This window comes from Plecotus auritus (assembly GCF_963455305.1).
Source record: "Plecotus auritus genome assembly, chromosome: 2".
Taxonomy (NCBI): domain Eukaryota; kingdom Metazoa; phylum Chordata; class Mammalia; order Chiroptera; family Vespertilionidae; genus Plecotus; species Plecotus auritus.
The window spans coordinates 230,161,597-230,183,355 of NC_137771.1; the positions used below are offsets into that span (position 1 = coordinate 230,161,597).

Here is a 21,759-nt window from a genome sequence, read left to right on the forward strand (position 1 = left end):
CATGTATGTGTGGTGTGTGTGTGATGTGCATGGTATGTGTGCATGTGTATGTGTAGTGTGCCTGTGCGCACACGTGTGGTGTGTGCGTGCGTGTGGTATATGCATGTGGTGTGTGTGTGCATGTGTGGGGTGTGTGCATGTGTGTGTGCGTATGCGCGTGTGGTGTGTATGTGGCATGTGTATGTGTGGTGCATGTGTGTGTGTGCACGTCTGTGGTGTGTGTGCGCATGTGTGGTGGGTGCACGTCTGTGGTGTGTGTGCGCATGTGTGGTGTGTGCATGTGCGTGGGTGCATATGTGTGTGTGGTGTGTGTGGCATGTGTATGTGTGGTGTGTGTGCGTGTGCGTGTGGTATGTGTGCATGTGCATGTGTGTGCGCACACACATGTGCGCTCCCTGGAGACAGGTTCAGACCTGAGGGTGCAGCTCAGCCCCAGACGGAGCCTGAGTGCCAGGCCTTCCATGTTTCTCTCAGTAGGACATTCAGTGTGACCTTGTGGATAACGTTGTTAAGAATTTAACACATTTTTGAAACCTAGATTGTTGAGACTTACATTTTACTCTGTGAACAAGTGTGTGTCACGTGACGATGGTTTGTAGCCTGTAAGTCAGGAGTCTGCCGTTGGGGAAACAAAGATGAGTAAAGTTGTTTCCTTCACTGGGAGGCTCAGATTTCAGCCAGGGGCTCAGACTGTTGTACCCCTGTAATGGATTCCTCGGAATAATGTGTGAAATGCCTTAGACTCAGGAGACCTCCGTGGACCACTGGTGTCCGTGAGGTCCGAAAGGTTGGGGACCGCTGCCTTAGAGCACCGGGGCGGGACTGTGAGGCTGAGGTGGGTGTTCTGGGACTTGGCATAAATACATCCGTGACGCTGGGAGTACAGGAGGCAGGACTCCTTCCACCGTTATTCCCCTTTTAAAGCAGTGCTTCAGATTATCGTGGCTCTTCGTGTGAAATACAGAATGCTGTTCCTGGGCAGATTTTCCAGTGTCAGTTGGAATCTTCTTTTTCTTCTTTTTGCCGTGGTAATGTTCATTTTGAATATGTAGAACAAGCTACTATGGTACAGTCCCAGCTTCTTTGATATGTTTGTTTTAGCAGCGCTAGTCCTCATGTGAGTAATGGGGATTTTCTTAGGAAAGTACTCGAATTAGTCTGCTCTTCTGTGTATGCGATACATGTTGCTAACTAAGACTTGGCTTTCCCCTCAGAAATGACAACCCTGCCGTACCACATCCCGCACTTGGCCTGTTCCGTCTACCACATGACGCTGAAGGACCTGCCCGCCATGGTCCGGCTGTGGTGGAACAGCAGCGAGAAGCGCGTCTTCAACATTGTCGATAGGTTCACCAGCAAGTACGTCAGCAGTGTGCTTTCTTTGCAGGAAATAACTTCGGTGCAAACAAGCACACAGCTATTTAATGGCATGACGGTTAGTATGATCTTGCATTTTTTCTAGAAAGCTGATTTAAATATGGATTGTGCCTGACATTTGTAGTGAGTTAAGTATCACAATTGTGACGGTTGGTTCAGAATTTACAGAAATTGCCTACTGTATTTTCTGACTCTGTGCATCACGTCTCACATTAAAGCATAGATCGAAGCAGTGATACAATTTCATTAGCCCCACCAAGGAGTTCTGAACACCCATCAGTCCGGTAAAGTGTATACTGGACGCCTCCAGGTCCAGGCTTGGGTGCGAGCAGGCTGGGCAGTAGCCGGGACCTGGCCTGCGGGACGTGCCATTGGTCAGGGGAGGGGAGACACCGACCACGGTTTGTGTTCGAGACTAGAAAGTGGCACGCGGAGGGGAAGAGTGTGGTCACAGGGGAGGACCACTGGCTGCGGGAGGGGAGACGATGGGGGGTGGTGCTGTAGAGGCAGGAGTTTGGGGGACGTGTGGAAGGGCATTCGCTGCAGGGAACCGGTGGCAGAAGCCAAAGGCTGGGAGGGAGTTTCCGCAGTTGCCGCGGAAGGACGAGGAGCCGTGTTCACGGAGGGAGGCTCCTGCGGGCGGCTGTCGGAGCGGCCAGCTCTGCGCTGGGCCAGGCCACGCGGGGAAAGGCCTCACAGAACACCGAAGCGTTCGGTCCTGTGCAGCCGCTGACAGATTCCTGTGGAGGTGGTGACGGCTGGACTGCTCTGTGCAGTCGCTCTGACCGTGATAGGAACCCTGGGCTGTTGGGTAGCGCTGGGTCGAGGCATGTGGGGAGGGCTGGCCTCAGGGCTGTGAGCAGGAGCAGGCCTGGCTGGGCAGCGCTGAAGGGGATGTAAACGGGGTGGGAGTTTTGTGGAAATTTATCCAAGCTTGAAGAGCTGGGAGGAGCAGGAGGAGACATTCAAGGTGATGCAAGGTGTTAGCCTGGAAATTCGGGCGTCAGAGGAGTGGAGCTGTGAAGGTGGTCACTGGTGTCTCACGCTGTGTTTGCAATGCTGAACGGAACCGGAGCCAGGGCGAGTGTCGTGCTGTGAGATTCAGAACCGGCAGCAGAGGGAGGCCTGGCTGACAGGTGGCCTCTGACGCCCTGGAGGGCAAGCGGTGACGAGTCACCTACGCTGTGGTTCGTCCGGTCAGAAAGTAGTGTTTATGGTAAAGCCAGCATAATAAAGCAAACGGTCCGTGAGAGTGAGTTCCCAGTAAAATACTCTCGGAATGTCCTAAACCACCACGAAATACACTCAGCTCTCCTCACCGGTGGGTTCTCCGTCCGCGGCTCAGCAGCCTTGGGTCCAAAATCAGAGTTGGTTTCCAGGGATGTGGACCTACGGACGGGGACCCACTCGTGGGGGCAGGGGTGTCCTGCTGCGTTCCCCTGCGGGTACCGAGGGACGACTGTGTCAGGGACTTAGGAAATACAGATGTCCCATGAGTGAATGTGTTTACCTGCATTTTGTTTGAATGAAAACTTTGGCTGCTAATAGTCAACCTACTGAAATGCTTTTTGAGTGAAAAAAGGAAAGACATTTGACAAAACAAATATCACTGTTCATGTGTTGCAGGTTAAGGCTCGCGCTACTACTCGCGAAGTGATGGCTACGTACAGCATCGAGGACATCGTCATTGAGCTCATAATACAGCTGCCTTCCAATTACCCGCTGGGCTCCATCACCGTGGAGAGCGGGCGGCGCGTGGGGGTGGCCGTGCAGCAGTGGCGGAACTGGATGCTGCAGCTGAGCACCTACCTCACCCATCAGGTCGGTTCCCGCACGCACTTGGCCTCCACACCGAGGCCCCCTCGTCGGTTCCTGCCCCTGGCAGTGAGACTGACGCCCATCTCCTGCTTGAGGTGGAAATGGGCCGCCTGGCTCCTCGGGTGGGCACAGATATGTGCCTGAGTGACTTGCACCTGCCAAGGTTTCACGGTGATCTCTGGTGGTCGAGAGGAATGGATTGGGCTTCATTGACGTTATTAACGACCCAGAACAATACGTGGTAATTAAGGAAATGGCTAGAGATGGAATTGTTTTGTAAGATGCCAGACAGATGAATGTCGTCCAAGCTACTCTTAGTCTAACATTTCAACTCTCCTGTGGTTATAGAAATCCCAGCACTTTTAAAGACCTTTGACCTTTAAACACCTGTAAGTCTTTCAGCTTTGTTTACACATTGTGAACATTGCACAGTAAAGAAAACTTTTTAAAAAATAAATATACTCATCAATTTTTAGAGCTGGAACAAAGCAGCAGCTGGGAAGATAAAGTGATTAATTGTTTTAGTTTAAAATTCGGAAAAAATCTAAATGATTGACTTATTAAGAGTTTCATAAAGCAACAAGCTGAGACTGAGCCTTGAAGTATTGGTGCAAAACGTTTTTTTAAATCCTGTCTTTACTGGAGAAAGATTTATCTGTTCCAAAATTTCGGTGGTCATTTTGAAAACCAATATTCATAAAACTTAAAAGAAGTGAATATGGCAAAACAGATTTTCTTCTCTCCAAGTTAAAACTCAACTTTAAAATTTTTGAAGTTGAATAACTGATTGGTTGTCTTCATTGTATATTCCTGTTTTTTTTCTTCTTGTTAACAGAATGGAAGTATTATGGAAGGCTTAGCGTTATGGAAAAATAATGTAGACAAACGCTTTGAGGGTGTTGAAGATTGCATGATCTGCTTTTCAGTCATCCATGGGTTCAACTATTCTCTTCCCAAAAAAGCCTGTAGAACATGCAAAAAGAAGTTCCACTCAGCCTGTTTGGTGAGTCTAAAAAGAAATTAACTTATTTACTACTTTATGTATAATATATATGCTATCTAACTTTGGAAAAGGAAACAATGAAAAATAAACTCTTAATTGTAGTTAATGGGAGACATACGAAGACGGTTTTTCAAAATCTGTACAAAGTAAATAGTAAATTAGTGAGAACGGTAGCATGAAAGCGTTTTAACCATTGGGTGTTTCTAATACAGGTCTCAGTACTAAAAAACAGGTGGTCTTTTAAGATCTAGACCATAAAGTAGACTGAGGAATTTGGAACTGAGGGCCGTCTGGCGTCAGAGCACTTGGCTCTTTTTATTTTTAAAAAAAATATATTTTCATTGATTTCAGAGAGGAAGGGAGATGGAGAGAGAGACAGCGACATCAGTGATGAGAGAGAATCATTGACTGCCTCCTGCACGCCCCACACTGGGGATCGAGCCCAGAACCGGGGTATGTGCCCTGACCGGGAATTGAACCGTGACCTCCTGGTTCATAGGTTGATGCTCAACCCCTGAGCCACCCGGCCGGGCACTCTTGGCTCTCTCTAAAGGTCACGTGGACATTTAGCCGCTTGGAGGTCTTCCTGGCCGGTCTCAGCGGTGTGTGCGTGAACCTGTGGTCTCCCTTTTTCACTGAATCATTTCAAGGTGACTTTAGATGTAGATGTAAAATGACAACTCTGAAAAGTTCTTTGAACATTTAAAACCTTTTCTTTTTCAGTACAAATGGTTTACATCTAGCAACAAATCCACTTGTCCACTCTGTCGTGAGACCTTTTTCTGAGATTTTCCCCTGGAAGCGACCCTGAAGGAAAGCAAAGGCAGTGGCCCGGGCCGCCGGAAGCGCTGGTGCGGAGGCCGTGAGCGCTCTTAGACGGACCTGCTCGGGGGCCCTTGCTAATGTGATGGCCCTGCAGTCGGGTCTACTTACCTTTACGTTGGTTTGTAACAGTTTCTTTTACACACGAATGTTACATCTTTGAGAGAAAATATTTATAAAACAGTTTAATCTCTTTGTATATTTAAAAGTAAATATGGAAAACCCCTAAATTACAGATTTGGAATTTGTGAAAGCATTGCATTGATCTATGTTCTAGAACAGTCCAGTGAGGCAAATGAATTGAGAGGGATGATTTATACCTAGCAATATTTTAAGACTTATTTATTAGTTATGACAAAATTAATTAGCATTCTGCTATTTGTAGATTAATTTAATGATAAAAATGACTAAGCTACCAATATAGTTTATCTTGAGCTGTTTGAAGCATGCTCTGCAGCGGGCCTTCACGGCCTTCATTGTTAGGGCCTATGAAATCCAGAGGATGAACTCATGACACGGAGCTTTGCTGTGGAAGATGTTCTGTGTGCCAGTGACATTCAAACTGTAGACTTGTCTGTGAATTATTACTCAGTTACGTGAGAATTTGAGAGAACAGGAATCAGATTACTTTATTCATGAAGCAGAGTGGCATTTAGCCCTCTGTGAGAGGGAGGAAGGAAATTAATGAGTGGTTCTGAAACTTAAGATTGGTGATGGGGGAAATTAAAAAAAAATTAAATGCTGTAGATGGCTTTCAATTTTGTAAGCGAATTTTGCTAATCATCTGCCAAAGTTACATTAAATTAGATTTGAGGAAGCTAAATTTTCCAGTCAAGTTAAGGATTTTAGTACCAAGTACAATGGACTATGACAGGCTGACGTGGAGTAGGTGAAACCTGCCTTTGTCACAGCAGTATTACCCTAAAAATTGTGCCCGAAACAGAAAGTGTGAGGATTGGAACTTGGAATAATTTCTTTGCAATCTTTCATCCCTGGGGAATCTTAGCATATCTAGCAGCCAGGTCACTTGAAAGATCAGCTAATCATCTCTTGCAAATGTTTAATTGGCAAAAGCAATTCATGATAATAAAACAACTGCTCACCATCAAATGGGTAAAATGGTTATTGTTGAAATAGTATGAATGTGATCAGAGTATTGTAGTCGAGAATGACGTATTACGTGCATTTCAGATCTCTGGAGTTGTGTTTGTAGGTGCAGAGTTCTACCCAGTTCTGTCTGTCTCCTGAATTTCTTCTTAGTGTTTATTATCCTGCCGCCTTGAGGCTCCGAGTCAGTAAGTGAAGTGCAGATAGCAAAGCCCTACTACCTCTTCTTAACCCCTTTCTTCCCAGGCCGCTCTCTGACATGGTATTCCCCAAGGACTGTGTTACTTCTCTTTCAAAGATACACTTTTCCTTTAAAGATGGTTTTACAATGAGAGTTTGTTCACGACTTTTCCAGTATTGGTACTTCTCGGCCTCTGGCCCAAACCCCAGGCAGGAAGTGGAGGGAGGGGGAGCAGTGTTCCCAGCGGGACTCGGGCCCTGCTGCTGTGAAGCCTGGACCAGTGGGCCCCCTCCTCACACAGACGCCTCACGTCTCCAAGAGCTGTAAACACCGGTAACCAGTGCTGTTCCCGTTCCCTGCTGAGGAGAGCGCTTTCCAAAGAAGACTGGCATTCAGAGCACCACGCTAATTAAAGTTCTATTTCTATAGCTTTGGCAACTAGAGAACACCACTTACATTATAGCATAAGGACATTTTAACTTGCATGAGATTCAAAGTCCATTAGCAAAATTATTAACTTAAAACCCTAATGTAAATTGCAAATTTTAGGATTTATTTTTAACTCTTTGTAGCACATGCTCTACTGTATGTACATAAGTTTCCGTAGCTTAAATAATTAATGTTAGTAGTAAATTAGTTTGTGCTGTGAATAATTAATTTATTATTTCATTGTTATGCCATATGTGCCCATTAAAATTCTTTTTAATTACAAAGTATGTCCAATATACAGAGTAATAATATAAAGCCCTTGTGCTCTTCACAGACTATTTTGCCACATTTGCTTCTAATTTTTAAAGAAATAAAATGTTACTCTCTTGTACTCCTGAGGCCTCTCCTCTCTTCTTCCCCGGAGCTAAACTGAAATTGGTGGGACTCCTTCCTATATGAGAGTTTATACTTTATCACGTGTTTGAGTTCATAAATAATATACAGTGGTTTTTTAAAAATTCCTATTTGTGATATCCTTTTGTACGTTATCGTTTGTAACTTGCTTTTTAACAATATAACTACGTTTTAGGGTCAGATTACATTAGTTCACTCACCAGTTCCCCCACTACCGGTCATTCCGATTGGTATTGGTTGCCATTTTTAACAGAGCTGCCTGTGTGCGTTCCTGATGTGTTTTCTCGTGCGAATGTGCTGCATGTTCTGGGTAAATGCCCCGAATGGACCGGCAGCTGGTGGCTGCCTGCTCTGTGGCTTCCGATGGGGTCAGACTGCTCTCCCAGGGGGTGTGAACACGGGCCTGTGCTCTCCCTCCTCCTCTCCAGCACTCAGTCTCACAAGACGCTTCCTCCTCTGATCAGCTGTGAGATGTCTTTGTTTTCACTTCTATTTACCTGGCTGCCAAGAGTCTTAACTTCATTTCATGTATTTGTTGGTCATTATTTTGTGTTTATTATCTTATTGGTCATAATGTTTATCTATTACAGGGCTTCTTCAAGTACAGGGCTTGACTTTTAAAAGATTTTCATTGATTTTCAGAGAGAGAAGGGAGAGGGAGAGAGAGAGACATCGATCAGCTGCCTCCGGCACACCCCCTACCAGAGATTGAGCCCACAGCCAGGGCATGCGTTCTGACTGGCATTGAACAGGTGACTTGGTGCATGGGACAAGGCTCAGCCAACTGAGCCACACTGGCCGGGGCTGTAGGGCTTGGCTAGAATGTGGTCTGTGGCTGTCTTTAATTGTACAGAATTTTCCAGTTAGATTTAGTCAGATTTGTCAATCTTTAAAGTTTTGTTCATTCCCCGGAGCTTAAAAAAAACCTTTATGCCTAATTCACCTGGAATTAAATGTTGTGATTGCTGGACCATGGAACTCCTGAGCCATATTGATAGCTAGTTCTCACAGCATCACGTATGAAGCGGTATCTCATCCCCAGGTTCCTGCACCTTCCCGTGCCACCAGATCCCCGGGTGTGTTCTGTTCCACTTATCTATCTGCTCCACGTTATATTGAACTCTGTGCTCCGCCTTATATTGAACGAGTAGCCCGTTGCTATCTGTGTTAATTCTACACGTTTTATTTTTCTTTAAAAAAGGTTTGTAATTAATCTTGAAGAGTAGAGTCCTCAACCCTTGTTCTTCTGACTTTCCTTGGGTAGGCATCTCCTCCACTGCACTTGAGTGGTCGGTTTATCTACACTAATAAAAAAGATGCAAATTGACCATACCTTCGCAACGCCCACCAGGCAATCAGGAGTGAGTATGCAAATTAACCCAACAGGGTTAATTAACCCAGCAGGCGTTCCGCACCGCCCCAACCGCTCCAAGCCTCTGGGCAGCGTGGGAAGGCGGAAAGGCGGCTCCAGCCAGAGCAAAGGCAGTGCCGGCAGCCATGGGAAGGAAGGCCTATTCTTATATGAATCTTCGTGCATCGGGCCTCTAGTTTACATATAATTCTCCTTGGTCTAAGAAAAAATGTATAGCAATTTGCAATATATATGCAATAAGAAAACAAATACATGGTAAAGGATAAAAGATAGGGAAAATCTTGCCAGGGAGGAGAATGAAAGCAAGGCATCCTATATAATAAAGCTATAATATGCAAATAAACCCTCACACCATCACAAGATGGCTGCACCCACAGAGGAGGGGGGGGGGTTCCCATAACACAAGATGGCTGCACCCACAGCAGAGGCGAGGTTCCCATAACAAGCAATCAGCAGGGAACTCAGGCTGTGCCCCCCACCCGGCAGGGCTTGACGAGGGACTTCAAGGCGCGCTCCCCGCCCCGGTGCTGGGCTAGTAGACTTCAGGCAGCGCCCCCGCCCCGGCAGGGCTTGATGGGACTGCAGGCTGCACCCCACGCCCCCGTCCTGGCACCAGGCTGGGGGACCTCAGGCCATGTCTCCAGCCCAGCAGGGCTTGACAGGGGACCTCAGGGTGCACCCCCCCACCCAGCGGGACTTGATGGGGTACCTCAGGCTGTGTCTCCCACCCTATGAGGCTTGATGGGACCTCAAGGTGCGCCCCCCACCCCGGCGCCAGGCTGGGGGACCTCAGGCTGCGCCCCCTGTCCCAGTGTTCACCGGGAGACCTGAGGCTGCACCCCCCGCCTGGCAGAGCTTGATGGGGCCCGAGGCTGTGCCCCCTGCCCAGTGCCAGGCCAGGGGACCTGAGGCTGCGCCCCCCCCACCCCCCCCCCCCGCTGTGGAGCTTGACAGGGGTGGGGCTGGCTGGGTCTGGATCTCGTCCAATAGGGGCAGGTCCAGCCAGGTCTGGGTCTCGCGATTTCGAGGCACGTGCTGGTGGTTGGGGACTTGACTCTGGGTCCCGCGGCACGCCCCAGACTCTGACAAGAGGAAGATTTTCATATACGTTTTACTAATTTTCTTTCATCTCTGACACTTCTATTATAAAGGGCAAATAGCAATATATTTCCTCTAATTCCCTTTTAATGTGCATGAATTTCGTGCACTGGGCCACTAGTTATAAATAATAGAATGAAGACAATACACAAGTGAAAGTAAATTTTAAAAATTTTTAATTAAAAAGTTAAAAAAATTATATAATTATCCTTGTACAAATGCTACTACAAAAAAGCAAAAGTTCCTCCATTCCCACCTGATGTCTTCTGAGACTCTCATATGCACAAATCTACCCTCTCTGTGGGTCTTTAAAAAATATACATGCAGGACAATACTGTTCTGTAACTTGTTTTTTTTCACTAATAGTACATCATGAACCCCTTCTGGTTCAGGCCATACAGATCCGAGTCGTTTGATGGCCCAATGTCACTCATATTCAGGGTCCTGGGCATATTGTAACTTCCTTTACCAACCCCCCCCTTTTTTTTTTTTTAAATATATTTTATTGATTTTTTACAGAGAGGAAGGGAAAGGGATAGAGAGTTGGAAACATTGATGAGAGAGAAACATCGATCAGCTGCCTCCTGCACACTCCCTACTGGGGATGTGCCAGCAACCAAGGTACATGCCCTTGACCGGAATCGAACCTGGGATCCTTCAGTCCGCAGGCCGACGCTCTATCCACTGAGCCAAACCAGTCAGGGCACCAACCCCTTTTATGATGACACAATGGTTGACTTCCTTGCTTTGCTATTTTAGGCAATGCTGAAATGAATGTCCTTTCAAATATACATAATATAACTATCTTTTATATATAAATACAAATTATACATAACGTACATATTTCCTTGCACTTCCTGCAAGTATGTCTGTAGGCTCGATTCATAGGTAAAAGATAATGCCCAGCCCTCTCACCTTTCTATTTGACAAATTTCTGACAGTTTTACTTGTTAACCAAAAAAATGACTTCAGTTTCAAAATATGGTGAATACATTCAGCCTATCTATATACACACACACACACAGTATATACTAGTATATCCATATGTATATTCAATGTAATACATTCTATCTATCTACATATATATATATATATATATATATATATATATATATATAAAGAAATATGCAAATTAGGCCAGGACGCCGTATTGGGTCACAACCAGACAGGAGGAGGTTGTGCACGCAGGTGAGGCCCATAACGGAGATGGAGACAGAGACGGGGGGGGCCGGTCCCCCGGAGCCAGAGCGGACACGGACAGGGACAGGGTGGCTGGCCCACAGCCGAGCGCAGGCCCAGAGAGGAGACGGTGGCCCGCCTCACGCGGAAGCAGCGCAGCTCCCTCCCGGCTCCCGCGGAAGTGGGGGGGCGGGGGGCGGCCTACTGCGCGCGGTATCGGGCAGTGGGCTACCAGTTCACTATAACGGGGAGCAGACACTGTGTGAGGACCTGGTGAACCTCAGGACTGAAAGGGTTTCCTGGCCCGCCCGCCTGGACAGTGCGGTGGTCCCCTGCAGACCTCTCCCCTTCATCGTTTCCACGATGTCTTCTGAAATGGAAAGTGAAACAAAAGGTAAAATTCAACTGAATCATTTGGTGACGTGTGTATGATTGCTAAACGGTTTAATAAACAATATACAGACTATTCACAAATTATATTCATCTGAGAAAACAGTGCACCCCAAGCAGGAGTCTACTACAGTGAACTTGGACTTGACACAGGTGGGAGCCCTCGTACCCTCCAGGTGATCCTGAGCGTTCTGACCAGACTGAATGGGCTGTGCAGCAGTGGAGCCTGCTTGTTATCACAGCAATAATTAGAGTTTTAGTTGTTTAGCGCCATTCTCTGCTCAAATCCTTCCCTTCAGATAAAAAGTATCAATGAAGATTTGGGCCAAGTGTACAGTAACATGGGACAATGGTAGTAAATAAAATAGCTTATTTCTTTTAGGCGCACTGGAAAAAGCAAAGCCTTCCCTTTCACAAACAACACTGAAGACTGAACAGAAAATGGAGTTACAAGAAACAAAAACCTAGTAATCAATGTGATTTGAAGGGCTGAGGATACAAGGTATACCATAAAAATCAAACTCTGAGGTGTACCTGGTCAATTTAGTTACAAAGTAATCCGAAAGCTAAGGCATAAACACCCATACCAGGAGCTAGCTTTCAGGATAAAACTTCAGATGAGCTAAATGTGCACAGCAGAATTTTCAAGGGCATGAAGACTATATGCACAAATCTACCCTCTCTGTAGATTTTTAAAAAATATACATGCAGGACAATACTGTTCTGTAACTTGTTTTTTTTCACTGAATTATACTAACGATTATACTAACATTCCAGGTGACTTTATAGAGCAAAGTCTTTGACAGTGGTCTGCATACCTGGATTGTTCTCCTTAATGGTGACTAAATAGAATACCCCTCTTGGTGAAAGGAGATCTGGAACCAGTGGGAAGAACCTGTCCATGACTTCGCGACCGTTTCTGCCACCAGCCCAAGCTGCTTCTATTCCGTGACTTCCTACCTGTGACCAGTGGAAAGATTGTTTTGACTCAAGTTACGTTTAGAATCACAAACTTAATCTTTTTTTTAATATATATATATATTTATTTCAGAGACGAGGGGAGAGGGAGAGATAGAAATATCAATGATGAGAGAGAATCATGGATTGGCTGCCACCTGCACACCCCCTTCTGGGGATCAAGCCCGAAACCCATGCACATGCCCTGACCGGGAACCGAACCATGACTTCCTGGTTCATAGGTCGACGCTCAACCACTGATCCACACCAGCTAGGCTCAAACTTAATCTTTTTGACAAGTAACAGTCATCAAACAAGTATGTATTTTGTATTTTACTGCCATACAAAAGGCAGTGAAATTTAATCTGAGCCCCACCATTTCTTAGCCTTTGTGACCTTGTATAAATTTGTAGTCTTTGTGAATTCATTTCCTCCCTTATCTGTAAAATTAGGAAAACAATAGTTTCCAATTATAAAGTTAGAAAATAATGATAAAAAATTAATTTTCCCGCTGTTGGGGGAAAAATGAGGCAATAGTCCAGCCATCTATTTTATGTATATTTTTCTTTTCTTACGCAATTCCTTATGAAATCTCTTCATGTGATCTAGTCGAGTTCTAACTTGCTTTTAATGACTGGATAACATTTTATGATGAAAATAATCATATATAGTTATTGATGAACATTCAACGTGTCCACTTGCTTAATTTCATTGGTATTTAAGTTATTCCCATATCTACCTCAATATACAACTTTCCACAAAGTTAATCATATGAGGAAATTCATGCATTCCTCTGTTTTTTGTTCCGCCTTTCCTCCTAGAGACGTCCATTTTGGCATTCCTAGGGTTCCTTCCTTTTCCGGGTTAATGCCTTCCTCCCCGATTTCGGTGGGACCCCTTTCTGGATGTTGCACCAAGTACGGCGTCTGCGGACAGGTGCCCTCTGGGCTGGACCCTGTTGATCTGCCCCCCAGGGATGCTCAGCCAGGTGTCGGTGGCTGCACTGGAGGGGCCCCTTGGGAAGACCAGCTGGCACCAACCACATTCTTACACCCAGAGGAGGGAGGTGTCCCTCAGGAGGGAGGAGTCAAGCCTGCAGCCTGGGCCCACCTCTGAGCTGGACCAGACCTTGATCCTGTACAGATCAGGGGCACAGCCAACAGCTCCCATGTGTGTGTCAGATACACTAGTAAGTACAGCCACAACTTTCTGTATGCACATCTATTACCTGTATATTATCTCTCCTGGACCTAACCTCTAAGTTACCTTTTACCTTCATAATTTCCTTCTTTTCCCGCCCCCACTGCCTCATAATACCCTTGAGAGAAGGAAACCGGAAACTTTCAGAAAGAATTCCTATGAGAGTTTAAGGGGGATTAAAGGGCACACACACACAGGCACACACACAGGCACACACATAGGCGCGCACACACACAGGCACACACACACACACACACACACACACACACACACACACGAATTTAAATACCATGGCCCGATTTGAATGGAATTTTAAAGGATGGAGATGGGTCGGTTTAATCAGAGCAGTTTGTGTTAATCCACAGCTGACATCAAATGATGAAATTCGCTAGCGTTTAGAAAGGAAGCAGCAGACAGCATTAACGATTAAATTCTGTTATGTCTTACCTCCTCAGGCGGAGTCACTACATATGGGGGATTAAACACCAGAAGATCAACCTTCTCCTTCAGTCTTGGTAGCAAGCCTTTGACCTAAATGTTCAACAACTGTCAGACTTTAAACCAGAGTATAAATTAAATCAACCATCTTTAAAAATATCTCATATTTTTAGAAAAAAAAAATGTGTCAAGCCACACTAATTAACAGAAATGGAGATGAATGTTTTTACATTTTTACTTGGATAAAGATTATATGAATTTCCCTAAAAATAAGGAAATAAGACTTTATCAGAAGGAAGATGATGTTCAGGAGTCTCAGCCCTTCAGCCCACGTGTTGACACGTGGTTGCACGTTTAAGAGAAGTGAGGAGAAAGGTCTAATCGGTACATTTGTCCTGTACAGACTGCACAGCTTCAAACTGTAGCCTCTGAGCTAAGCATTCACTGTCTACAACCAGGAGAACTGTTTTATGAGGACCTCAGATTGAGAGAAAGACGCATGACCCCAACCGATCCAAGCTAGACTCCTTCTGGGGCTTTTGCTGGGAGACAGGGTTTCTTTCTATGGGGGTTGCTGGAGAATAAGATGCAGACAGGTAAGTATCCTGCTACCATCAAGGAGGACTTCCTAGGAACAGAGCCGCTAGAGAGAAGTTCAGACCCAAGAAAAGGATGCCTGTAGCGGCAGTTGAGTTCCTGGAGTCAGCTGTGCCTGAAGCCACCCACTCGAGCGAAGCCAGTTTGAACTGGATTCTGTCGTTGTGACAGAGCCTGATGTACACAGTCAATAGAAATCCCCCGTGAACTGTGGACAAAGAGTATTTATTGTATCAGTCAGGAATTTATAAACTGTGAGATATATTGCTTAGTGGGTTAAAAATTAATCACTCAAGTATCTTTGACTTAAATCCTGTTGACCTTAACTTATCTGAAAAGGAAATTAATTATTATTGGGCAAGGAGTAACATCTCACCAAATCGGTAATGACGGGATGCACATGGACTTGGTTACAGCGTGCGGTCTCCAGGGTACAAGCTGCTGCTTTGGGGTTGATGTCAGTGCACCTGCAAACAGAAAAGGAAGAACGATATCCTATGCCCAGGGGACAGATCGGTTTCTGAAAAAGTCAAGGAATTCCATTCCTTTTTCGTGAAGCAGATTTTTAAAAAATTGAATACTTTAATAATGGTAGGAAAAGAATAAAGATTTATTACATTGATTTTTTTTTAAAAAGGCTATTATATTGATACTAGAGGCCCAGTACACAAAATTCGTGCACTTTGGGGGGTGGGGGGGTCTCTCAGCCCAGCCTGTGCCCTCTTGCAGTGCAGTCTGGGAGCCCTCAGGAAATGTCCAACTGATGGCTTAGGCCCGCTCCCCGGTGGGCCTTAGCGCTGCTGTGGAGGCAGGAGAGGCTCCTGCCACCGCCGCTGCACTCGCCAGCTGTGACCCCAGCTTCTGGCGCACTGACCAACGGGGGGCAGCTCCTGCATTGAGCGTCTGCCCCCAGGGGGTCAGTGCACATCACTGTTCGGTTGATTTGCATATTAGCCTTTTATCATATAGGATAATGTGCAAAAGTAGAATACACATAACCACACGCACATCTGAAGGAATTTATTAAATTATGAATCCAATGAAGGAATACTATACAGCCATCAAAAATGAAATTTAACCCATTAAACGCCCAGCCTGTTTCGTCTTCCGGACGGAAAGTATAGTGTCAGTCACCAGTGACTGACTAGGCGCTTAACGTGTTAAAGAATTTTTGGAAGGAAAATGATCATGATACCATATTAACTGAAAAACAGGAAACAGGAAAAAAAAACTGAAGCAACCATGTGGTAACATATATAGGTGATTTTTATCTTTATAATTTCTATATTCTGAAATTTCCTCAAAAGAAATTCTGGTAACTTTCAATTCATTTGTGATAAACTATCTCAAAAACTTCAAATTTAGAGATGACCTAAAATTCTTATGCAGCTTCTATAATTATCCATTCTGATGGAATAAAACACGCAGTTATAATTTTTAGGGAAGTTCATGTGAAATCTGAGTCCTTACTTAAACAGACACCATCAGATACATATTATCTAATTACAAAAATGATTTCATTCAAGCAACACAATAGTATTTACAAAGAATCTCTTAGTGGAAGATGTGGATGCCTTTGACATCCTTACACTTACATGTACAGAGCCTGAGGGCCTATCATGGAGGCTAGGAATGTGGATACCACTCCAGACCCCGATCCTACTTCCAGGCATAGCTCCACTCTAAACAAAACGAAGTCCGTTACTACAGCTGCAGTAAACACACATCACAGAAAAGAACCCTCACGCTACTTTTAATCCATTTCTCCCCTATTACCACCCACCTGAGGTACAGGGTGTCACAAAAATATACAAATATAAAATAAATTTATAAATGAGTTAATTTCTGACAACTGCTTTGTCCTCATTTAATATTGTATAGCTCAAAATTGTTAAAATTCTGGGTATGTAGTTAATTCTAAGTCCATAAAATAGTAATAGGTGGCTTTCAATTCATTTCTACAGCACATTACATAAAAACTATAAAATAATGTTAATTTAGGGTTAGACATTTTAATATGAAAGACATCAATTCTTTCCAGGAGAAGTTCCTAGTTTAGTATTTCCTGAAATGATAGTTAGATTATTATAATATTTATTTCTGAAAGACATTTCTCTATCATTTAAACGTATTTAACATTCATAAATCCGTCAGCATATCCTAGGGGAGGAAAGTTACCCATTCTACAGATAACAGATTTAGAGCAGCAAAGAAATCCCATATTTGTACTCTATACTAAATTGGGAAAATACTGAAGTATTTGATCTTAGAATATTAATAATAATCTTAAGGCTGCCACTGAATATCTACTGTATTTTGTCCTTCAATTAAATTTATTTCCTTACCTATAACTACATACATATCTGGCGTCAAAAGCACCAAGTATCCCCACTTCAGAAATAGGTTTGGCGGGATTTAGGGGGTCTCACTAATACCCAACTCCCCAATTACCCAACAACAAAACTCGGGGTTCCTAACTTTAGGAACCAGCCCCATAGCTGGCAAACCTTTATGATGCTATGGGAAGGTCTACTGGGTCTCACCAGGCAGCTTGTATTGGAAATAAACTGTCATGGTCTCATAAACAATTAAAATTCCAAGACCAGAAATATCCAAAACTTTAAAACAAAATTAGATCCTTGCACAGCATACTGCGGGTCCCAATTTGTGCTTATAAATCATTGATATGCCATGACTTAGAAAACAGCACCGTTTTAGTCTAGATTTCAGTGAATCCGAAAGTTCCATCGTTTACAATGAAAACTAGTTTATAATAATAGTTGTGCCATTTTATACATGGAAAAACCCAACCAAGTTTAAGAGGAATGAACACATAGTTGTTTCATCCTGAGAAAAGCCACTTCAAGGCTTAATTTTTAAATACATCTAAATACCCAAATTCCTTTCATTTAAAAAATTGACAATGTAGGTATTCATTCTTTTCGGTCATTAAATTTAAAGTTTATAGTGAGCATTTCAACAGGTCAGTGTTGTTATTTGTAAGGTGCTAACATGGAGGCTGCAGGTAACTAAGTTTTTACAATCTCTCTCTCTCTCTCTCTAAAAATCAACTAGAAAAACATCCTCCCGTGAGAATGAACACAAACACTTCCCATCCGGGATCTCAACCTCACTTCCTGTTTGTGCCCCGCGGGGCTTCCGTGTAAACTCAGCGGCGCCGGGCCCCGCCCTCCTTGTTCGCGTTAAAGAGCCGCGCGGGGGCGGGTGTGGCTGGGAAGGTGCGGAAAGGCCGCCGGAGCGCTCGTAGCTCCGACACCCACACCGACACCGACACCGAGGGAACCCCCGCGCCCTCGCTACTGCTTCTGGGGGGAACCTGGTGACGGCTTCCGGTGTCGACCTGCCCGGGTGGACCTCGCCTCCGGTCCCTTTCTGGGCCCTGTGCCGCCGCCTCCAGGACGCCCGACCGCGGTCCCAGGGGGACTCTCGCCTACTCGCACCGCCTGAGCTCGGCCGCCGCCGCCTCCAGAGCGTCCAGGAGCAGGAAGGTGTCCTCCGCGGGCGCGTACACGTCGCGGAAGGCGCCCCGGCCCACGTGCCCGTGCTCAGGAGTGGGGAGGCTGGGCGCCGCCATCTTTCTCCAGAGCGTCCCCGGCGCAGGCGCAAAGCGGGTGTTGGGGCGGGCAGGTGACGCCGGGCTGATAACTGAGTAAAAAATGCTCTTGGAACTTCCAAGTGAACAGTTGCTTAATCTGCAATTCCTGACATTTGCTTTATTCTTTGAACATGTAAGTTTATTTCATTTTGTAGATGATCACCTGACAGTCATCCTTAATCGTTTTTGACTAAGCGGAATGTTTATTGTACATTTACAAATTTCCTATTCCTAGTTAGCAAAAGTATTGAAAAATACGTGGTTACAAAATTTTACTTTTTAAAAAAATGTTTTCGTTGATTTCAGAGAGGGAGAGTAAGAGAGGGATAGAAGCATCAATGTTGAGAGTCACTGATCAGCTGCCTCCTGCGCCTGCAACCCCGGCCTGTGCCCCGACTAGCAATTGAACTGTGACCTCCTGGTTCAGAGGTCGACACTCAACCACTGACCCACACTGTCCAGGCCAAATAGATAAATTAATGGAACAGAATAGAAGGTGTAGTAATAGACCCAAATCCAAAGATAAATTTTGTCCGATAAACATGTCTCTTCAGGTCAATAGGAAAAAAAGCGCATTAAATAATAAATGGTGGTGTGTATGAGGCCAGCAGCAGGTCACAGATAGAAGTCTAGCTGCAGCCCTAGCGCGTTTGGCTCAGTGGTACGGTCTCAGCATAGGGACCCATCGGAGACGGTGGTGGAGCAGAGTACCAGCCCTGGGATTGGAGGGCTCAGTTCCAGTCAAGGGCACACAGGTTGTGACGTGTGTCTCTCACATTGATGCATCTGTCTCCCTGTCTCTTCTCCTCCCTTCCACTCTCTCTAACAAATATCAATGGGGAAAAAAACTTGGGTGAGGATTAACAACAACAAAAAAAGGCCAGCGACAGGCTTTTCCCCCAGAGTGGAGGGGTGGGGTCAGGTTGGGGGGGGTGGCGAGCCAGGCTTGAGGCTGGAGCTGGGCTGGAACTTAGGGGCGTGGCCTTGCTGTGCACCCGGAGCCCCAAGACCAGCCAGATGTGCAGGCAGAGTGGGAAATGGAGGCGAGAGGCCCTTGAACCTGAGCGGAGGGAGGTGGGGACCTGAGGGGAGGAAGGTGGCCCAACTGGAGCCACATGGGGTTCAGCATACGAGGCAGGTGGTTGGTGGACTTGAGGCGAGTGGTGGCCTGGGAGCAGTGCAGCAGGTCCGGACGTGTGAGGCCAGCGGTGGCGAGAGAGGCCGCCAGGTGCGAGGTGTGGGCAGTGGCGGAGCCACAGGTGAGGCAACTCCCATGCGGCTCCCCTTGTCGCTGAGACTTCTTCCTCAGGAGCCTCAGCCCCCCGCAGGCTCTCCTGTGGCTTCTGTGCTGACCCTGTTTTTGTTTCTCTGTCCCCAGCTTTAATGCACGTTTTCTAAGAAAGGATGAGGTGTTTAGCTATAAAACGTGCATAGAACTTGGCCGTGCGGCTCAGTTGATTGGAGCATCATCAATGTTGTGGCTTTGGTCCTAGGTCAGAGCGTGTCTGGGGTTTCTCCATCTCTTCCCCATCCTCTCTAACGTCAGTGAAGATGAAAGGGGAAAAAACATGTTTATAGATTAAACTTGAAAAAACGTGAAGAAATGTAATGTGAGGGGGTAGAAAAATATTTGTGTGAGTTCTAAGTTTATTGATGATTAAAGTGAAATAGTAACAGCATTCCTAGCATTTACAGTGAGCTGAGGGTGTGGACACGTGGTGTCCTAGAATCAGAAGTGTCATGTACGTGAAGTGTGTCCCTGGAGGGACTGTCTGACAACTGTTACCATTTCAAAGAGGAAACTGTACAAGGTGAATCCTGGAAACCAGAAGGTCAAGATGATTGAGTCTTAGTTACAGCGTGGAACAGTTTTTAAAGAGTGATGTATGAGCAATGAAAAGACAAACAACGGTATCACGCGCCTGCGGAGGTTCATCACGGGATTCAGTCTCCCAGGGGGTCGTTTTCTTTGCAGGGAGCGCCTGAGCCTCCTCTCTGACCCACGTGGCGCTTGTGCCGTCAGCCTGTGGTGCTGGCGTCCAGTGACTGCCCCGCAGCTCAGCCCGCCAGGAAGCGAGCCCAAGACACTTCCCGCTGCTCAACAAGGTGGCACCATGTTGCTGAGGCCGGCCCATGTACCCCGCAGACACTTAGGGGCATCCCACAGACCGGGGCGTCTCCACAAACCCTGAGGAAGATGAGGCAGAGAGAGTGTCCGCCTACAGAGGACCAGCAGGGGATGGCTGGTGTGGGAAACGGTGTGTGTTTTAGTTTGTGTGTTGTAATGTAGTGAGAGTTTGGGTGAGGATTAGGGTTACTGAACATAGATTTATGTATTCATGCTTTGCTTCATCTTATAGAGGAGCTAAAGACATTTGGGACTATTAGCAAACATGTCCTGTGGGACATTAAAAAATTGTACTTTGAGAAAGTTTATTTCTAGAAAAGAATTTGTTCTGTGTTCAATCGAACACACGTTGTAAACGTTAGAACCAGGCTCAGGGAAATTCCAGGGAGCGCAGCTTAGGGGTCCCCTCTCTCCGAACCGCTGGGATTGCACATGAAGAAGTGCAGATTATGAAAGGAGCCCCTTTGGGCTAAACAGTTAGGAAGAGGAGACCACAGGAGGCAGATGGAGGAGCGAGCACGGAGCTCTGGCCGGTGCCTGCTCCCGAAAGCGTGAGACTGGCACGTGCTTCACCGCAGCACCCACCGTGCATTCACCAGAAATCAGACCCGGCCTCACAACAGGGCTGGGCTTGGTGCCCCCCAGCCAGGCCCGATCCCGTCCCTGACATCCTAACGTTACTCTTCTCACTCCAGGATCTACCAAGAAACACGCATACAGTGTGTTAATAAATACAGTCTCTTCGTTTGGACAGACTCCTTTTATTTTTGTTCTTGTTGCCAAGGCAACCTGGGGTCCAGCAAGGTCTCTTCCTATGACCTGAGAGGCAAGAGTGAGCCAGAGCAAGCCACGCCTGCAGGGTCGTAGGGACCACCACCCATGTGCACAGGGAGGAAAGGTCAGGTGTGGCCATTGAAGCCACAGGAGCCAAGTTGGGTATGAGTGACTGAGCCGGCCCCCAGCAGGTCTTGGGCACCGAGGAGGGAGTAGGGCTCGGGGGTGGATGGGTCAGAGGGATCAACGCACCCGAAGGCTCCAGGTGCCGTGGGAGGCAGCACACTGAGTGAGGATGGTGGGCCTGGAGAGCGGGCAGCCTGGCTGCTGGGACTGGCTCTGTGATGAGGGGAAAGCCACCTGCCGGCTGAAGGCTCTCTTCCCACCAGGGGCCCAGCTGGTGCCATCAAGCCTGCCGCTTGCCCTGCGCCCTGCGCTCTTGCAGAGAACCCCGCAGTGCAACCAGCTGAGTCACTGGCCCGGACGGAGAGCCCTGAGGCCGTCCAGGCAGAAATTACTCGGAACGATGGGAAACCAGATTTTACTTCTTGGGAAGCCTGAAGCAGGACCCGGAATCTCTCTGGGTAACAGGCGTTCCTGTTTTGTAAACTTAATGCCAGGAAGTTCTTTCTTCTGTTAAATGTATGACTTTCCTGATGCGACTTAAATCTGGGTGGAATGTCTTCACCGCCCCCCGCCCCGGTTCCCTCTGCTGCAGCCACACTGGCCCCTCTTGCCGTTCCTCAAGTACCCCACCTGCTCCTCCTGGGCACTGGCCTGTGGGTTCTTGCTGGGATGCCCACGCCCACCAATCACAGACCACAGAGGACCCTCCCTCACCTCCTTTAGGTCTTCACTC

At 46.4% G+C, this 21,759-nt stretch overlaps 2 protein-coding genes across 2 annotated transcripts in view; one reads left to right on the forward strand and one right to left on the reverse strand.

Moving 5' to 3' along the window:
* LTN1 (listerin E3 ubiquitin protein ligase 1) overlaps positions 1-7,072 on the forward strand; it is a 52,789-nt gene extending 45,717 nt beyond the window's left edge. The window contains exons 27-30 of the mRNA XM_080657685.1: positions 1,215-1,435; positions 3,004-3,198; positions 4,031-4,198; positions 4,922-7,072. Coding sequence (XP_080513811.1) covers positions 1,215-1,435; positions 3,004-3,198; positions 4,031-4,198; positions 4,922-4,984 — 647 coding nt within the window. The 3' untranslated portion in view covers positions 4,985-7,072. The remainder of the gene's footprint in view (positions 1-1,214; positions 1,436-3,003; positions 3,199-4,030; positions 4,199-4,921) is intronic.
* A 3,726-nt stretch (positions 7,073-10,798) lies between these two features.
* On the reverse strand, positions 10,799-18,003 carry HEMK2 (HemK methyltransferase 2, ETF1 glutamine and histone H4 lysine). Its single transcript, XM_080655627.1, has 6 exons — positions 17,844-18,003; positions 15,978-16,064; positions 14,759-14,849; positions 13,795-13,878; positions 12,009-12,150; positions 10,799-11,170 (listed from the first exon to the last, which is right to left on the reverse strand). Exons 1-6 carry the CDS (start codon positions 17,975-17,977, stop codon positions 11,040-11,042), a joined length of 669 nt encoding a protein of 222 aa, XP_080511753.1. The 5' UTR covers positions 17,978-18,003; the 3' UTR covers positions 10,799-11,039.
* Between the last annotated feature and the right edge of the window lie 3,756 nt (positions 18,004-21,759).

What these genes read in the sequence shown, in the direction of transcription:
- HEMK2 (XM_080655627.1), bottom strand. Translation starts at nt 17,977, where the DNA reads ATGGCGGCGCCCAGCCTCCCCACTCCTGAGCACGGGCACGTGGGCCGG. An exon ending in GGCCCTCAGGCTCTGTACAT is followed by an intron (nt 14,850 to 15,977) that starts GTAAGTGTAAGG and finishes TTCTGTTTGCAG; the next exon opens with GTGCACTGACATCAACCCCA. An exon ending in CATTAAGGAGAACAATCCAG is followed by an intron (nt 11,171 to 12,008) that starts GTATGCAGACCA and finishes TTTCCATTTCAG; the next exon opens with AAGACATCGTGGAAACGATG.